General features: G+C 36.1%; 1 protein-coding gene across 4 annotated transcripts in view; it reads left to right on the forward strand.

Annotated features, from left to right (window-relative positions):
- Positions 1-17,238, forward strand: part of SLC25A13 (solute carrier family 25 member 13) — a 160,020-nt gene that overhangs the window by 82,950 nt on the left and 59,832 nt on the right. For all 4 annotated transcript variants that reach the window (XM_087945407.1, XM_087945406.1, XM_087945408.1 and 1 more), the window contains one exon: positions 4,642-4,781. In XM_087945407.1, the coding sequence (XP_087801533.1) occupies positions 4,642-4,781 (140 nt within the window). The remainder of the gene's footprint in view (positions 1-4,641; positions 4,782-17,238) is intronic.

Genomic DNA, 17,238 nt, shown 5'->3' on the forward strand with positions numbered 1-17,238 from the left:
CCAGTTGATCATAGAATTTAGTCAATCACTGTCTCCATCTAATCAGTAAAGAAATTGTTGAGAAGATAAACAGAGTGGGGAAAACATGAATACTCAAAGATGGATTATAGGTTTAATAATAATTTTAAAATGTGGAAACAGAACCAAAGAGGCATCGGAATCTTGTGTTGAAAAAAAAAATGGTGCAGAAAAAACACACAATGATGCAACTAAAAGACAATGATGCGTAAGATAGACAAATATAAAGGAACATCAATTTTAATTAATTTGTTTACATTTTTTTACAGAATGATTCTTCTTACATGCAGAGTTTAAAGATTAAAACTATCCTAACAATGGTAAACTCAGGATGCCCCAGTTAAACGATAGCTGTTAAAACAGAACCGCAGCATCAGTATTGCTAATCTAACAGTCTGGAAAATCTTATAAGAAACTTACAGGATTTAGGCCATCCAGATCTCAAGAAGGTGCTTTCCAAAAGTCAGACATAACCAAGATTACACTACTTAAGCGTCCAACAAGATAAATCCACAAATAGCTTGGTTCCATGTTATGTAGGATCTCATATGTGATAACCAGTACCCTGAACTGGATTCAGAAGCCTCCTGGGATCTAGTGTAAATTGTGTTGTTATTTGAGTATATCAGAAGATGCCAAAAACTGCTTGCATTGCTGCAGGTTCCAAATTCTGTTTTAAGGTTAGCCCCATGTAAAATGTGCTACAATAATCCATGTGGAATATAACTGAAACATCATGAACAAAACCTCCTGATCCAGGATTAAGTGCCATGGAGCATAAGAGGCATCTGTTCAAGCCCCCTTTCCCATAGCTGCTACCGACTCTTGGGACAGAAGCTGTTAATCGAAGAGGACATCCGAAGTATATATTAACTCTGACTGGGGATGACTTAAAAAAGGAAACTCTCCAAAATCAGTGACTTGTGTACTTAAAAATTACTTGTTCTTGCATGGTTGAACCAAAAACCTATTCTCCTCCACCCAACCTTTCATACCCTATGTAGGCATTGATAGCAATGATTGATAATGTTTGATTAATAGTATTGAAGATCTCTTAGAGGTCTAGGAGGGCCAGGGAATGCACACTACCTCTGTCTTCAGCCTGTTGAAGATCCTCAACAAACATGATGAATGCTTTCTCAATAATATGGCTGGATGCAGAGAGAAGTAGAAAAGTGCATGTTTTGTCAGAGAGAAATAGAAAGGGTAAAGAACGAGACATACTACATGAGTCTCATAGTAGCATATTGGTAAAAGAAAATGCATTCAGCTTTGCCTGAACTTTGTAATTCCTCTGTCTCTTTTTTCATTAGTCTACTGTCTTTTGCATGCTTGGACAAATAAATCTATCAAGGGCAACAGAATTTTGCTAAAACTCTTGAAAACTCTAAATCAATGAACAACGGTTTTCCATTGCTTTCCAGTCTGAAGTATAAATGCTGAAGTCTATTCTTTTACATCCATTTTCTCAAGCCTTGACTATTAGAACTGTGATCTAATTTTAAGTTTCTTTCCTCTCTATTAGATCTTGAACTATTGCTAAAAAGATTTGTCAAAAGCATTGAAAAGGCATCCTTAGTATTAGTGCAAATAATGCTACTTCTATTTACCCCATTATGCAATTTATTTTTTTTATGAAATCTTCCTTTTGCTGGTTGTATAGTAGAAGAGAGCCTTGCCTTTCATAGTACTGTAGTAGCCATATTGGCAGGATAGACCTTATCAGGTTCTAAGTTTTTTTTTCTTTTTAAGGTCTTAATGTAAAATAAAGTATTTCTGATACAACTGCTTGGCTGCTGAGAAGAACAGCATTTTATAGTGCTTTTTATTATACTGTAGTCAGGATTGTCATGGCAGCATTCTGTGGGTACAATCTGAATATTTATTCTTAAAAAATAGATTTCTTAAGTAAAGTATTACTCCCCTCCCTCGCCTGCTAGTGGGACAATTACTATTGTGTTGTATCTTCTCTCCCAGGAAAAACAGCTAGCTTCCCTCCATTCACCAGATAAAAAATGGTGGAAGTATAGAACTTGTCTTCACTATCTATTAGAAAGGGTGTGCTTGTTTTCTTCTGTGAATTTCTCTAAATATGTGGGAGGGGGGGAGAACATTTTACCAAATGTTTTATATACATGAGGGCAGTCTGATCAGTAGATGGATAAATGAATGTTTATACATTTTTAAAAATAAATAATTTAGAAAACTGGTTTTGAACATTTAATAATGATAATTTTGGCTGATGGGGTCCAGGAGAAGAAATTTTTTTTGTTCTTCATATAAATAAACAGACATCCCAATAATTTGCGGATAACCATCAGATATTTTGTCAGCAATATATAAATTATAAGTACAGGATACTGTCTGCTTTACTCTCCATATAATTATAATCAGAAAGAAATAATGCCTACATAAGTTTTAAATTATACAATGAAGACTTTTTACCTTATAACCATGAGCTCTTCAATTGATGTCAAATTATAGTTATCTCATTTGATCATTGACTCTTATGGGGTGAACCTGATGGGAGTTGGAATTTCAAAAATATCTGGAGGTTCCTCCTAATTTTAACTTCCCATGGTTTTATATTTTTTAAAACGTAGCTAAGATTATTGTAGTAATTTTTTTCTTTCTCAACAGTAAGTAGATTTACACACATACACACAAACAGGCACACAAAATTTAAAAAAGGAGTAGATAAGGTGCATAAAGTACATAATTTATATGTATGAATGAAAAATAGTTGTGGGTATTAAAATAAATCTGACATTTATTTTAGTAAATAATTGTTTACTAAATAAATAATATGAACAAGTATTATAAATTTGTTCATGAAGCATGAATGTATCTTGTATCTGATTTAACTGCTATGTTTGTGAAATAAAGATTGCTGGAAAAAATTATTCTGTATAAATGAATAAACCCTGTGGCGTTAATGAAAAAAAACTCTGTTGAGTTTCTATTAGAATTTATTAACCATTGCAAGTTATGAGAATGAAATGTAAGATACAAACAAAAAGGGCAAAGTTGATTTTCTGTTTCATAACTATATATGAGTAAAAGATATAAATATAATGAGATAAAATATAAAACCCTGAGATCAAATTACAACATTGCTTCTTAAAAATTCAGGTTACAATTTTTAGGTATACAAAGTAAAGGAAGAAAGGAAGCAGTGATTTGTTTGTGATCCCATAGTATTTAGAAAATGCAATCTTGTAAAAAACCTTTGGAATAGAATGCAATGAGCTGTTGATACAGTTTTACAAAGGAATTACTGAGTCTCTCATTTGTATTTCTATAATTGTCTGGTTTGGAATGGCAACCAAACAGGACAGGTACAGACTCCAATGGATTCCACTGCAGAAAGAACAATTGCAACCAGTCAGCCTTCCAAAGAAAAGCTGTATATTGCGCAGGCCATAAGGAGACCTGCCTGAGAAAATACTTACAGATTCCTTACATCCTGGACATAAACAGTTTCAATTCTTCCCCTCAGGATGCCGCAGTAGAGCATTACATGCCAAAACAACTAGACACTTTCTTCCCTTGTGCCATCACTCCAGTGAACACCTAATTATTATAGTACAGTCTAATGTCTATGTACATTTACCTATATTGCATGATTGTAGCATATTTATCCGTATCTTCTTTACTATCTCCTCTTATTTGGTATTATTACTATGATGTTACTTTTCATGTATACTGAGATCTTCTGGAAACAAATTCATTGTGTGTTTAATCACGCTTGGCCAAACAAACTTGTTCTGTTCTGTTCTACTCTACTCTACTCTACTCTACTCTACTCTACTCTACTCTACTCTACTCTACCCTACCCTACCCTACCCTACCCTACCCTATTCTACTCTACTCTACCCTACCCTACCCTATTCTACTCTACCCTACCCTATTCTACTCTACTGAAAGCAAAAGTGAGTAGTTTGTTTTATATAATGGGCTATTTTGAGGCTGTACAAGTAATGGGACTGTCACTTGAATAGTTAGTATAATTTAGCTCTGTATATCTAAAATAAGTTGTATATTATTTGAATGAATTACAGAAATGCTAGATGACATGTAGTCAGTATATTAAAGTTACTCTGTATATTATTTTGAAACTGATCTTTGTCAAGCAAGGCAGGAAAGAAGCGAGAGACTTTCTGAATAGCAAGTATATAATTGAAACCTAAGATAAGGAAGTGGGTTGCTGAAAACTGCCAAGATACATGTGTGAAACTACTAAAAAGTAGCTCATGTCAGACATCACCAATCTGATGCCCTCTAAATTTCCCAAGATTTACAGCCTGCATAATTCCCAGGCAGCATAGACTTGATAATGTTATAATATTTTTGGAATAGAAATCCTAAAAGGCTGGAGAAAGTTGACATATACGTAGTCATACTTACGTTGCAGCATAATGTTATGGCATCTCTTAAAGGAGAGGAGAAAATGGAGAACCTGTGGTTCAGTATTTTGTAGCATACAATCTGTACATTAGATTGCAAATAAATTAGTTAAGATTTATTTAAATGAAACTGTTCAGATAACAAATCCTGTCACAGAATTGCTTCAGATCTGTTTGCACTAATTCAGTTCTTCCACTTTTTTATTTTCTTTCCCAGAGGATGTTAAACAGGTGTTTGGCCAGACCACAATTCACCGCCGTATTCCTTTTAACTGGAACTCTGAATTTGTGCAACTACATTTTGGAAAAGATCGGAAAAGGCGTCTAACATATGCAGAGTTCACCCAATTCTTATTGGTGAGTTTTGACAATAATTTTAAATCTTAACAAAGAACAAGAAAAATGCTATATATTAAAATGCTATATATTTTTCCAGATAGATAGATAGATAGATAGATAGATAGATAGATAGATAGATAGATAGATAGATAGATAGATAGATAGATAGATAGATAGATAGATATAGATAGATAGATATAGATATAGATATAGATATATAATTTTATATCTGTAAGTATTTTTAGATTGCTAAATATTTGTGCGCACGTTCATTGGATGCAGTTGAGTTTTGGCATCTGGAAACAGCACATTTTGGAAAAGGGTCCATTCAGCATTTTAAATGTTATAAGTGTGGTTCTCAGGAATTGACAGGTATTTACTTTTCTTTATAGAGATCAGCTATATTGTTTGATTGTAACTAGAGCAGAGCATTTTTAGTTGTCATCAAATGAGATACAACTTAGATAGACATTATCGAAAAGTTCTCTTAAGCAGCAACTTTAGATTCAAGATTCCTTCACATAACAAGAAACTCCTCCCCAGAGTTGCAAAATCTATAAACAGAATCTATAGACAGGAGGATGTAGATCTAACGGGATACATAAACCTTCCGAGCTGTAATAGAATGTGTGAGATTGATGACAGCCCACCTAGGTAAACCATACAGGAAACATTTTTAGATGAACTATATCTGTTATTGAAAAGTGACAATTATCAGAATCTTACAAATCTAAAGATACAAGGTTGCCACTGTTACTTTTAACCATCTTATCGATTAGGGTGGGCTCTTTCTAATTTCTTTCTCTGACCATTAAGCCACTGGACTCCTGCCTCTCTTGTCTGATTGTTTCTTAAGCAGCATCTCTTTCCTTCATTCACTACAGTCACCCACACATCATACTACTCCTGCATGAATGGCTTAGAAAAGATTTGCATCCAAGAAATTTGATGTCTAATTCATTGGCAGCATTTTTCCCCCCTCTCCCTCCCTCTCACCCCTCTTCCTGTCCTGTCCCTCTCTGGTGTGTGTATACTAAACATACAAGTAGTTCTCAATTTATGGCCATTTGTTCAGGAACCGTTTCAATTGCAAAATGCTGGAAAAAATGGATTTCCCACCCGTGCCCAAAGTTATAGCGGTTGCAGCTTTTCTATAGTTACATGATCGGGATTTGTTGACTTGGTAGCCTCCCTGACCTTTCTGAAGGTAGCACAGGTTTCTGAAATCTCAGAGAGCCTGGATAGGAATCATGTGCCGGAGAAGCTGGGTCCGAAAAGGAGATAGTAAAGGCAGCAAGGCATTCCACTTTGGTTGCGATAGCTGGTTGTGAAAGCAAAAGTTCAGTACAAGGACCTGGGAAAGAAGACAGCTAGGCAAACAAATACTTGCTGAATATTCACGGCTATTGCGGCTTGGTGTCATGCTGTTGAGGCAAGATAAGGAACCATGTCTAAGAAGCATTCACCAGTGAGGTGGAATGGCCAGGTTATATAATGGCCATAGACCCGAAAAAAAAGATAGATAGATAGATAGATAGATAGATAGATAGATAGATAGATAGATAGATAGATAGATAGATAGATAGATAGATGATAGATAGATAGATAGATAGATAGATAGATAGATAGATAGATAGATGAATAGATAGATAGATAGATAGATAGATAGATAGATAGATAGATAGATAGATAGATAGATAGATAGATGATAGATAGATAGATAGATAGATAGATAGATAGATGATAGATAGATAGATAGATAGATAGATAGATAGATAGATAGATAGATAGATAGATAGATATAGATAGATAGATATAGATATAGATACAGCAAAGGCAGTAAAGCATTTCTTCTTTGACCATAGGGGCTGGGCATAAAAGGCAAAAGGTCAGTGCAGGGAACTAGGAGAGAAGGAAGCTGGGTGACTGAATGTTTGCTGACATGGACTGGCAGCTAAAACTCACCAGAGCATGACAAACAGAGCCATGTAATTTTTGATCTGCTTGATGCCCGCAAGAAAAGGGACCAGGTGGCCGAAGGACAGAGATAGAGATTAAGCAGGCGGGGAATTGGAGGCAGTTTCTTATCTTATTTAAGCTTGGGACTGAGAAGGAGCCAATCTGGTATGGTTTGGATTAGGATGGGTACTCACATAATGGTATGCAATTCTCAGTTAACAACCACAGCAAGGAGTGCCTTTGTAAGTTGATGATGTCATGTGATGCCCCATTTTATGACTACAGAACTTAATAATCGTCCCAAGTGTGGTTGTAAATTGATTATATGTATAGTGTTAATATACTTGCAGGTGGTAATTACCCATTATATGTTTTTAAAATCAATGGCTAATCTGTATTTATTATAGTTCTCACAGTTTTTTTTACTGTAAATTCTACTGATATATGTTATGTTTCAATAGGATTTATTGAATAGAATTTACTCTGAATACATATTGATACAACTACTGTGTTTCTTCCAAAAAAAGACCCACCCTGAAAACAAGCCCTAGCCTGATTTTTTTTGAGAGTAGGCCTAATATAAACCCTACCCTGAAAATAAGCCTGGGAAGATGGGCATGGCCAGCAAGAAAGGGGGTGAGTGTGCGCGTTCCGACGATGTCTGGTAGCAGCCACAGCCCACTGGCCCTATTCCATTCCTGCTTATTTTCAAGCCCAAAAGAAATTAAGACTGGGTCTTATTTTGGGGAAAACACAGTATTGCTAAAATATCTTGATATCATCAGACAAGGCTAGATCCATGTTTCTGTTGTTTCACTTGGATGTGCTGTAAAGAGCTGTTACACAAGAGAGTTTTGACAAAGGATAATATTTCAAGACTATTGAGTCTGTAATTTTGTTTACATAACGATGTTAGTTCACAGTAGGAAGTGTTATCATTTTGATGAGGAATAATTAAGATAATGCTGCTAGGACAAATGCTTCAAATTGACTTGGTGGAGTAGAGTCTAATTAATTCTTTGTCTGAAGAGGATGTTTGATGTCTCATATAATATAATCATATTCTATTAGTTGTAATGACTGTCATTTTACTGACTTCACTTGACTTCAGATCCAGCCCATCTTTATTGTTTGGAAACTGATTAAAACCTGATTGTCTCTTCTGTAACAATACCATGGAGAAGTGCTGTATTTAATTTGTAATTTCCAACCAGGTATGCATGTAACATATGGGTCTTTCTAATTCTCTTAATCCATATGTTTGTCTTTAAAGATCTAGGTAAAAGGCTAGTTTATGTAGCCTTTTTGGGTTTAAATGCATGGCTTCTATGCAGAAGAACCTTCTGTTGTAAGCTTTGTTACAGAAGTTTTGGGGTTTCTTTCAAAAAGCTATTCTTTGCATGAGATTTAGCTCTTTAAGCAATCTTGAAGAAATCTTGTTTTGAATTAACCAAGTTTTATTATTTAACCCTTGTTCTTTGAAGCTTTTCTTGTATATGAATTGATCACTTTAAGACAGCAGGACTCATAGTTGTCTCAGTATGTGAATTCTTTGTTATATTTTTCATAATTTGCACCAGATGTGACACCCCTGGCTCTTTTAATTATTATTTTGTACATACATATCCACTTTCTTAAGATATTTAAAATTTAATCGCTGGAGCAGTGAACGATTGGACAATACAGAGAATAACAGAGTTGAAAGGGGCCTTGTAGGTCATCTAGTCCCTTGCTCAAGCAGGAGACCCTATATAATTTCTGACAAGTGGCTATCCAGTCTCTTCTTGAAAGCCTCCAGTGATGAATCACCAACAACTTCTGAAGGGAACCTGTTCCATTGGTTGATTGTTCTCACTGTCAGGAAAGCATCTGAGGGCCAATCAAGGAACAATTGATAGATGTTTTAGCGTCCAGGCCCCAATCATCTTTGTTGTTCTTCTCAGACTCTTTCTAAAGCCACAACATTTTTTTTTTGTAGTGTGGTGAACAAAACTGGATGCAGTATTCTAGGTGTGATCTTACTAAAGTTTTATAGAGTGGTATTTGTACTTCACATGATCTTGAATCAGTCACTCGGATTAATGCAGTTTAGGATTGCATTTGTTTTTTTTAACTGCTGCTTCACACTGCTGGCTCATATGTAGTTGGTTGTCCATTAGATTCTTCCCACAGTTACTGCTATTAAGCCAGGTTTCACCTAATTTGTAAATGTACTTTTGGTTTTTCTTGCCTTTTCTTTTGTTTGCATTGAGTTTCATTTTGTTAGATAGGGCCCCAGTCTTCAAGTCTGTCAAGATCCATCTAGATCTTGAGCCTATCATCTAGAGTGTTGTCAGCTCAGTATATTTAAAACTACTTATGCACCTAACTCCTTAACTTTCTTGCCTAGCTGCTCGTAATCACTCAATATTGTTTTCAGATTCATTTTTGTGTTATTTGTCCCTAAGTGTAGTAGTAGAAAAGGGTAATAATCTCTGTGTTTTATTATTTATTATTACGTTCTCAGCCATATCCTTGATTTTTGCTCCAGGGACTTAACATATCTCTCTAGATTGACTGGTGTACTGTTCCCTTGAGAATTGAATCTCCTATCACCAACTCTCTCCTTTTTTTTTCCTAGGAGAGTTTGTGGTATTTTTCTACCTGTCACAGAAGTTCTTGATGATGCTACCTTTTTAGAGACATTTGATGATGGTTCTTTTCTAGGTGTCTGCATGTTTTCTTCCTGGGAGAATATATGAAATCGATTGCTCAGCTCCGGTGGGGCTGCATCAGAATGGATTGGGTTGGACAGGTTTTTTTTAGAGTTGGTAAGAACACACAGTTATAGCTAATTGGTTGGAGAGCTGGCCCCTACATGATGCAACCTCAACTGTGATTGGTTGCTACAAATGTAAAGATGGAGTTTCCTTGTTTCCTGCCTTTTTTTCCCCTCTGTGTGTCCTGTGTGCTCTCTGACTTACCTCATGATGCTCCTGCAATTGCATGATCCAATGTGGATTGTCATCTTTACATTCTTTGACCTCTTTTTAGGTACCTGGCTTCTTTAAAGTAACTATTAATAATGTCTCCATACATGTATATGTATGGCTAGCCACTTTAATTAATTATTAACTCCATTCTTAGCATTCAAATTCATTAAGTGTTAGATTCATTTAACAATTAAATACACTAAAATTATTGCTGAATAATGGAACAAAACTTTTAGTTTTTTCCTTTCCCATGTTAACTTCCAGATGCATTGAGTTTTCATTTTGCCTCATTCATCAGATAATATGAGAGTTAGCTAGGAGGGAATAATAGATGTTCCTGTTTAGGGTAGCCCCAGTTAGAAAGTCTGTTCTATTTCATCTACCAGTTAAAACTTTTACATTTTGTGGCAGTGAGACACTGATGAAAGAGATAGCTTTCTCAATTGATAGAAGTGTGTGTGTGTGTGTGTGTGTGTGTGTGTGTGTGTGTGTGTGTGTGTGTGTGTGGTATTCAGCTTTGTTCGGGTATTTTCCCACGTCATTATAGTTGTGTTTTTAAAGTTGTAGTGACGTTTCGGCAGAATCTCATCTGCCATCATCAAGGTTCTGTATTGTGTTCGTCTGTGAGTCAGACTTTCACAGCCGTTTCTGTTTTAAATTTGGTACTAGCCTATTGCTGTGTTAGAATGGTTTTTTCTTCATCCTGATTGGTTGGGAGTCTTGGTCTGTGTTTATTGGTCTTGGAGTTTGCTGTGTTCTGCTTGATTGGTGTTTCTAATATCTTCTGTCTGTTTAATAGCGTTTTTTTGTCTTGATTGACTGGCAACATTGTGTTTCCTGTATTGGAGGCTTTTAGTGTGGGTTGGCTTCGAGCAAACGGATGGCTATCATTTATTAGGAAGCTAGGTTTCATCTGGGTGCCTGGTTGGGGTGTGTTTGAGCTGGAGGTATCGGGGGGGGGGGTCTGTTTGTGCCCAGGTATTTGCTCATTGTTATGTTCTATTCCATATCTTATTACTATTTTACATTTTCTACATAGTTTTTCCCCTCTTTTAATTTTCTCAATTTTATTTTGATTATCTCATCTCAGTTCAAATCATTATATTTATACTTTTGTCTGTCCTGTTTTAATTTCATATTATCTTTTCTCATTAAACAAATTTTTTCCTGTTGTTACTAATTGGAGTATTTAGGTTTCAATGTATACCTTAAGGTTATAACATTCAATATAATACATAACTTCCAATCAAATTCTGCGTGGTACATTCTTAAATACACACTATATTCTTAAAAAGAGATTATAAATATATGTAATTAAAACATTCCATTCCAATTCAGTTCTATCATTAATATTCATTAAAATCTTAACATCTTTAACATTTCTTTTCAATTAAATATCATACTTCCTTGGGAACCCTTATAAGCTTTCCATAATTATTTTTTTTGCCTTTTCTCTTCACTTATATTTTATAAACTATTAAATAATTAAAATGTTCCCATCCTTTCCTAATTCAATTCTCTCATTTGTTTTATTTCATTTATTTATTAACAAACATTTCACTAAATTACAGAACTATTTTATCCATCATTTTAATCATACATTCTTTCATATTTTCTAAAATTATTTCTATTTCTAATATAACAATACTATCTTATGTACCTTTGCAGAATCCCTTTTTCAATTAAATTTTCACCCATTATCTCTAAATAGGCCCTGTTTCTCCATATCTTGTTTCTGTCCTTTATAACTTCTTTTCCTTTCCTTCTTCCCTATCTTCTTCTCCCTCCCTTTTTTACCCCCTTGTCTCTCTACTTCTAATTCTCTCTTCTGTATTCCCCTCTTTTGTTGCTTGCTAATACTATACTTATTTTTCAAACTATTCTTCTTTTTCTTGGTTGTTTTTTCAAATCTTAAACTTTTCATTCTCTTTCCCCCCTTTCCTTTTTCCCCCCACATAAAATTACTTGTTCATTAAAGATGGCTTCTTCTTTGTCCCAATCTTCTTGTTCTGCAGGCGTTTCTTGTTTCTCATAGTTCCAGATCTCCATTTCTAAGAATTGAAATATGAAGCCAAAAGAACCTCTCCCTTCTTGTGCATCTTCTTTATACTTTTTAAGTTCCATTTTCAGTTCTTCTAAAAGTAGTGTCATTTTAAACACTTTTAAACAATCACCCGATTGATTTTAGTCATTCAAATGCAATAACCAAAAATCCAGAGATCACCAAGTAATCCAAATACTCCCAAGCTGTTTCTTCTTGCTTCTTTTTTCCGCTTTCTCTTCCTGGGGTTCTACTATTTTGTTGCCAAGTTTCAGTTAAAATGTATCTTTTAGAAGTCTTGTTGAGGTTTTACTGTAAATTCCTTTTAATTCCAGGCAGTCTCCTCCCTTTTTTCCAGATCCTGCCCTTTTATTCTTTTTCTCTCCTTTCCTGCTTTTAAAAGCTTTTAAGTATCCAGAAATCTTTATTATCCCTTTGACATTTTATTTTCAGCTTAAATGCCTATTGATGTCATAGTAGATTTTTTTTTCCAATTTCTTGTTTAAATCTCTTAGCTGTCAGTATAGGGAAAGGGAGAGAAGAAAAAAACCCAAATCCTTTCCCTTTTCTCTCTCCTTCACTACTTCAAAGTCTTCTTTGGGAACAATGTTACTTTTTTTTAATAGTTTAAATTCCAGGGTACCTTAGTTGTTACTTTTGCAGTTTAACCCTTCTTATCTTCCTCCTGCACATTCTTTTCCAGTCGAGTTCTTCTTTGAGGTGGCCATTTCTGACCACCGCTGCAACTGCCTTTGGGAAAGGGAGTAATGGCCAGCTGAGGAGGAGAGATGCGGCTCTCCTCAACCCTGCTGGCAGTCTACCCCCTCTTCACCACCTCTATGGGGTGGCTTAGCCCCGAAACCAGCCAGCTCAGGGCACTCCAGCAGTGAGCACGGATCAAAACCACGCATGATCGTGGTTTCAGTCTGTCCGTGAAGAGACTCAAACCTGAAGTCTGTTTTGAAGGCAGTCTTGATGTGATGCCTGTGTAGTATTTTACTGATTTGTTTGTAGTACCTCTTATCTAGGGCAGGACAGCTGTTCCATAGGTCTGTTCATCTTCTAGGTCTCCATTATGTCTCAGTGTGTTTTTGTGGATCAGGCATGTGATTTTGCTTTTGTGGAAGCCGTTGGCTGTCAGTACTTTAGTCAGGGTGCATAGTTCAGTCTTTATGTGTGTCTTGTCTGCCAGGCATTTTGTTCTGGCAATTAGTGTTTTGGCCACGGAGTTTATCTGTGCTGGGTGGTGGTGGGATTGGGTGTTGAGGTAGCGGTTGGTGTGTGTTTTCTTCTGGTATATGGTGTGTCCTTGAGTGCCATCTGTTTTTTTGTAGATTAGTACATATAGGAATGGTAGTTGTTTGTTTGTTTCCGTTTCCATGGCAAATTTGATTTTGGGGTATGTGCTGTTTACGTGTGTTAGGAAATTGTTTAGGTTTTCTTTTCCATGGGGCCAAATAACAAATGTGTCATTGATGTATCTTAGCCATAGTTTGGGTTTGTGGGTGGCATTGGCTAGGGCTCTGGATCCAAGCTGGTTGGTGTTGCATTGTTGTCTCTGCAGCTGCGTAGGAATTTGAGGTCACATAGTATTTCTGCTCTTTTAACTTCCAGCTTCTCATAGGTTTTGGTCTGGCTGTTTATTTCCTCCCCGTAGAGGTCTGATATTTGTTTTCTTAAGTTTTTGTGGGTATCTATATGTATGGTATTCAGCTTTGTTCGGGTATTTTTCCATGTCATTATAGTTGTACTTTTAAAGTTGTAGCAATGTTTCAGCAGAATCTCATCTGCCATCATCAGGCTTCTGTATTGTGTTCGTCTGTGAGTCAGGCTTTCACAGCCGTTTCTGTTTTAAAATTGGTGCTAACCTACGGCTGTGTTAAAATGTTTTTTTCTTCATCCTGATTGGTTGGGAGTCTTGGTCTGTGTTTATTGGTCAAATTCACCATGGAAACAGAAACAAACAACTACCATTCCTAGATGTACTAATCTACCAAAAAAAACAAAAAAAAACCAGATGGCACACTAGGACACACCATATGCCAGAAGAAAACACACACTAACTGCCACCTCAACGCCCAATCCCACCATCCCCAGCACAGATAAACTCTGTGGCCAAAACACTAATTGCCAGAACCAAATACCTGGCAGACAAGACACACATAAAGACTGAACTATGCACCCTGTACCGACAGTCAACGGCTTCCACAAAAGCAAAATCACAGGCCTGATCCACAAAAACACACTGAGACATAATGGAGACCTAGAAGATGAACAGACCTATGGACCAGCTGTCCTGCCCTACATAAGAGGTACTACAGACAAAATCAGTAAAATACTACACAGGCATCACGTCAAGACTGCCTTCAAAACAGACAGAAAAATAGCAGCCATCCTAAGAAGCCCCAAAGATAAAATTGACATGGAAAACCATGGCATATATGAAGTCCCCTGCGCATCATGCCCTGCCACATACATCGGACTAACCAATAGAAGAATAAGTACCCGCCTGGATGAACACAAAAATGCAGTAAAAAAGCTGGAACACACTTCCTCACTAGTCCAACACATGAAAGCCACAGGTCATAGCATCGACTTCAATGGCACCAAAACCCTAGCCACTATAGAAAACCCCAGCTACAGAATTATCAGAGAAGCCACAGAGATTGAAAAAAGACCTGAAAGCATGAATAGAACAGATGACTCCACCAGACTGTCAATTATCTGGAAGCCTGCACTCACAAACCAAAAAAACCTCCACACCACAAGCCAAGCAAACACCTGGGCACAAACAGACCCCCCCCCCCCGATACCTCCAGCTCAAACACACCCCAACCAGGCACCCAGATAAAACTGAGCTTCCTAATAAATGATAGCCATCCGTTTACTCGGAGCCAAGCCGCACTAAAAGCCTCCAATACAGGAAACATAATGTTGCCAGTCAATCAAGACAAAAAAAACAAAACACTACAAAACAGACAGAAGATATTAGAAACACCAATCAAGCAGAATACAGCAAACTCCAAGACCAATAAACACAGACCAAGACTCCCAACCAATCAGGATGAAGAAAAAACCATTCTAACACAGCAGTAGGCTAGCACCAAATTTAAAACAGAAACGGCTGTGAAAGTCTGACTCACAGACGAACACAATACAGAAGCCTGATGATGGCAGATGAGATTCTGCCAAAACATCGCTACAACTTTAAAAACACAACTATAATGACGTGGGAAAATACTCGAACAAAGCTGAATACCATACATATAGATACCCGCGAAAACTTAAGAATATATATATACAAATAAGCAACATCAATCGAATAGTGCTAGCTACAGGCAAACAACCTGATGTTTTACTTATCCCCTTTAAAAGACAAATGATGTCTCTAGAGGGATAGGATAGTTGTTACCCCTAGAAAATTCAGAATGGTTCAGAATACAAATGTATTCATTTATCTGATTCTTAAAATCTAATTTTGGATGTGTTAAATGCTGAACATCTAATCTTTTGTGGTTATAAAGGATAAAAGGATGTCTCCTTTTCAATGTGTGTTTATGACAAACATTCTTATCCCTTAATTGGTTAATTGTAAAAGCACAAAATTTATCTATAATTGCTAGGATCATTTGATTGGAAATTCAGAGAAGCCTTATCAGTTATTCCTAATATCTTACTTTCTGCCATTGCTATGGGATGTTCCCCACCATGTACAAAAAGGTAGGTGTAAGTGAAATCAGTGAAGTATAGCTTAAGCTGGCATTGCAAGAAAAGAAGATTAAGAAAAGAAAAGAGGGGAAAAATGAAAACTGCTTTTCTGTAACAACATAAACAGCTTGACAAATATTCTGTCAACTGCAGGTGATATAATTCTACATGACTTTAAAAATAGCTTCATTCTTTGATGTCCACAGTCTGAATACTGTACCTAAAAGGCACAATAAGTGTTTATTCAAAATGTATTTACTGATGACTACAGTGCAAATTTGTCCTTTTTCTTGCTATAGTTTACAAAGCTTTTGCACTATCCAGGCTGAAAAATTAAGTTTAGTCATAATTAATGTTTTAATTGATTAGAGCTCACTTGACTCAGCACAGCTATTCCCACTGTTGCATATTATTAGTTCCCATTGATAAGTATTATCATCAACGACCATCTCAGAATGGAATATTATAAAAACATATATTTGTAAATATTTTTAAAAGTCATAAAATAATAGTAGACTTAGACTTATATTCCACCCCATAGTGCTTTATAGCACTTTCTGAGTAGTTTACAATGTCAGCATTATTTACATATTGTCTCCACACAATCTGGGCCTTCATTTTACAGACCTTAGAAGGATTGAAGGCTGAGTCAACCTCAAGATTGAATTACCAGGATTGGTAATATTGCACGATGTTCTAAAATCATATGAAGATTCAAAAAGGCTTGATTAAGCAATTCTAAAATCTAGTGAGGTATAGTAAATATTTGAATTTTGACATTATTTCCACTTTGCTTTTATTCTTAAAAAGAAAAGAAAAAAGATTAAGCTCCCCCTATCTATATGGGGATATCACAAGTGCTAGTGATATATTTTGATTCCTATGGGCATCATCCCGCCAGACTGGATTTATTGGTTTTAGCAGAAAGCAGATAGTGCTGAACATCTTGCTAAAATCTTGCTAATTTAGACTTCGTTGAATTATATCTTGCTTCTTAAATGCTGAAAATGAGAATTTTTGTGTGCATTGGTTGCTAAATATTGTACCTTTTGTTATTTTCTGTCGTGGCTGAGTGGATTTTACTGTATTTATTTCATGGATTTTCTCAAATATCAATAAATCTAAAAAAAATAGCCTCAGATGAGTGCTTGCATTTGGTTACATGCACCACTAGCTCGATAACCCGTGCTTCGCTATGAAACTATGTAGTTGGGCTTAGTTTTGGGGGAGGAAAATAAGTAGGGGAAATTCTGCCTCTGCCTACCAACATCCATCGGTATTCATCTGGCTAGCATCCTGTCAGTGTGTGACAGAATTGAGGTAACTGAAACAGTATTTACTGTGTGAGTAAGAAAGAGACAGCAAGAAGCTTGGGCGCTGCTTAGCTCAACTGTTCTGTACTAAAGCTGGTTGCTGCTGTGAAATTAAAACTGAAACTGAAACTCCTTTCCTCTGCTTGTGTTTTGCATTTGGAACAGATTTCTTTTCAGGTGGGGAGGTGGAGTAGAACTCCTTAGCATCAGAGCGTGTTAATAATAATATACAAAATACTAATACTCTGATGGTCATTGTGAAAAATTCTTTCTTAGTGAGCACCTAGAAGCCAAGAGGAACATACGTGCCAAATTTCAACTTTGTAGGCTTTACAGTTCTGGAAATTTTTTGATGTGTGAGTGGTATTTAGCTTATATATATATATAAGAAGATTCTGTGAGTGATGCTTTACTCATGGAATACAGGACTTTGGGATACATACTATGAAAACTGCTTTAATTTATTATAAAATAAAACTACA

The sequence above is a fragment of the Notechis scutatus genome, chromosome Z (genome assembly GCF_049901735.1).
Source record: "Notechis scutatus isolate UNSWTSFEM ecotype Mainland chromosome Z, rNotScu1.2, whole genome shotgun sequence".
Classification (NCBI taxonomy): Eukaryota; Metazoa; Chordata; class Lepidosauria; order Squamata; family Elapidae; genus Notechis; species Notechis scutatus.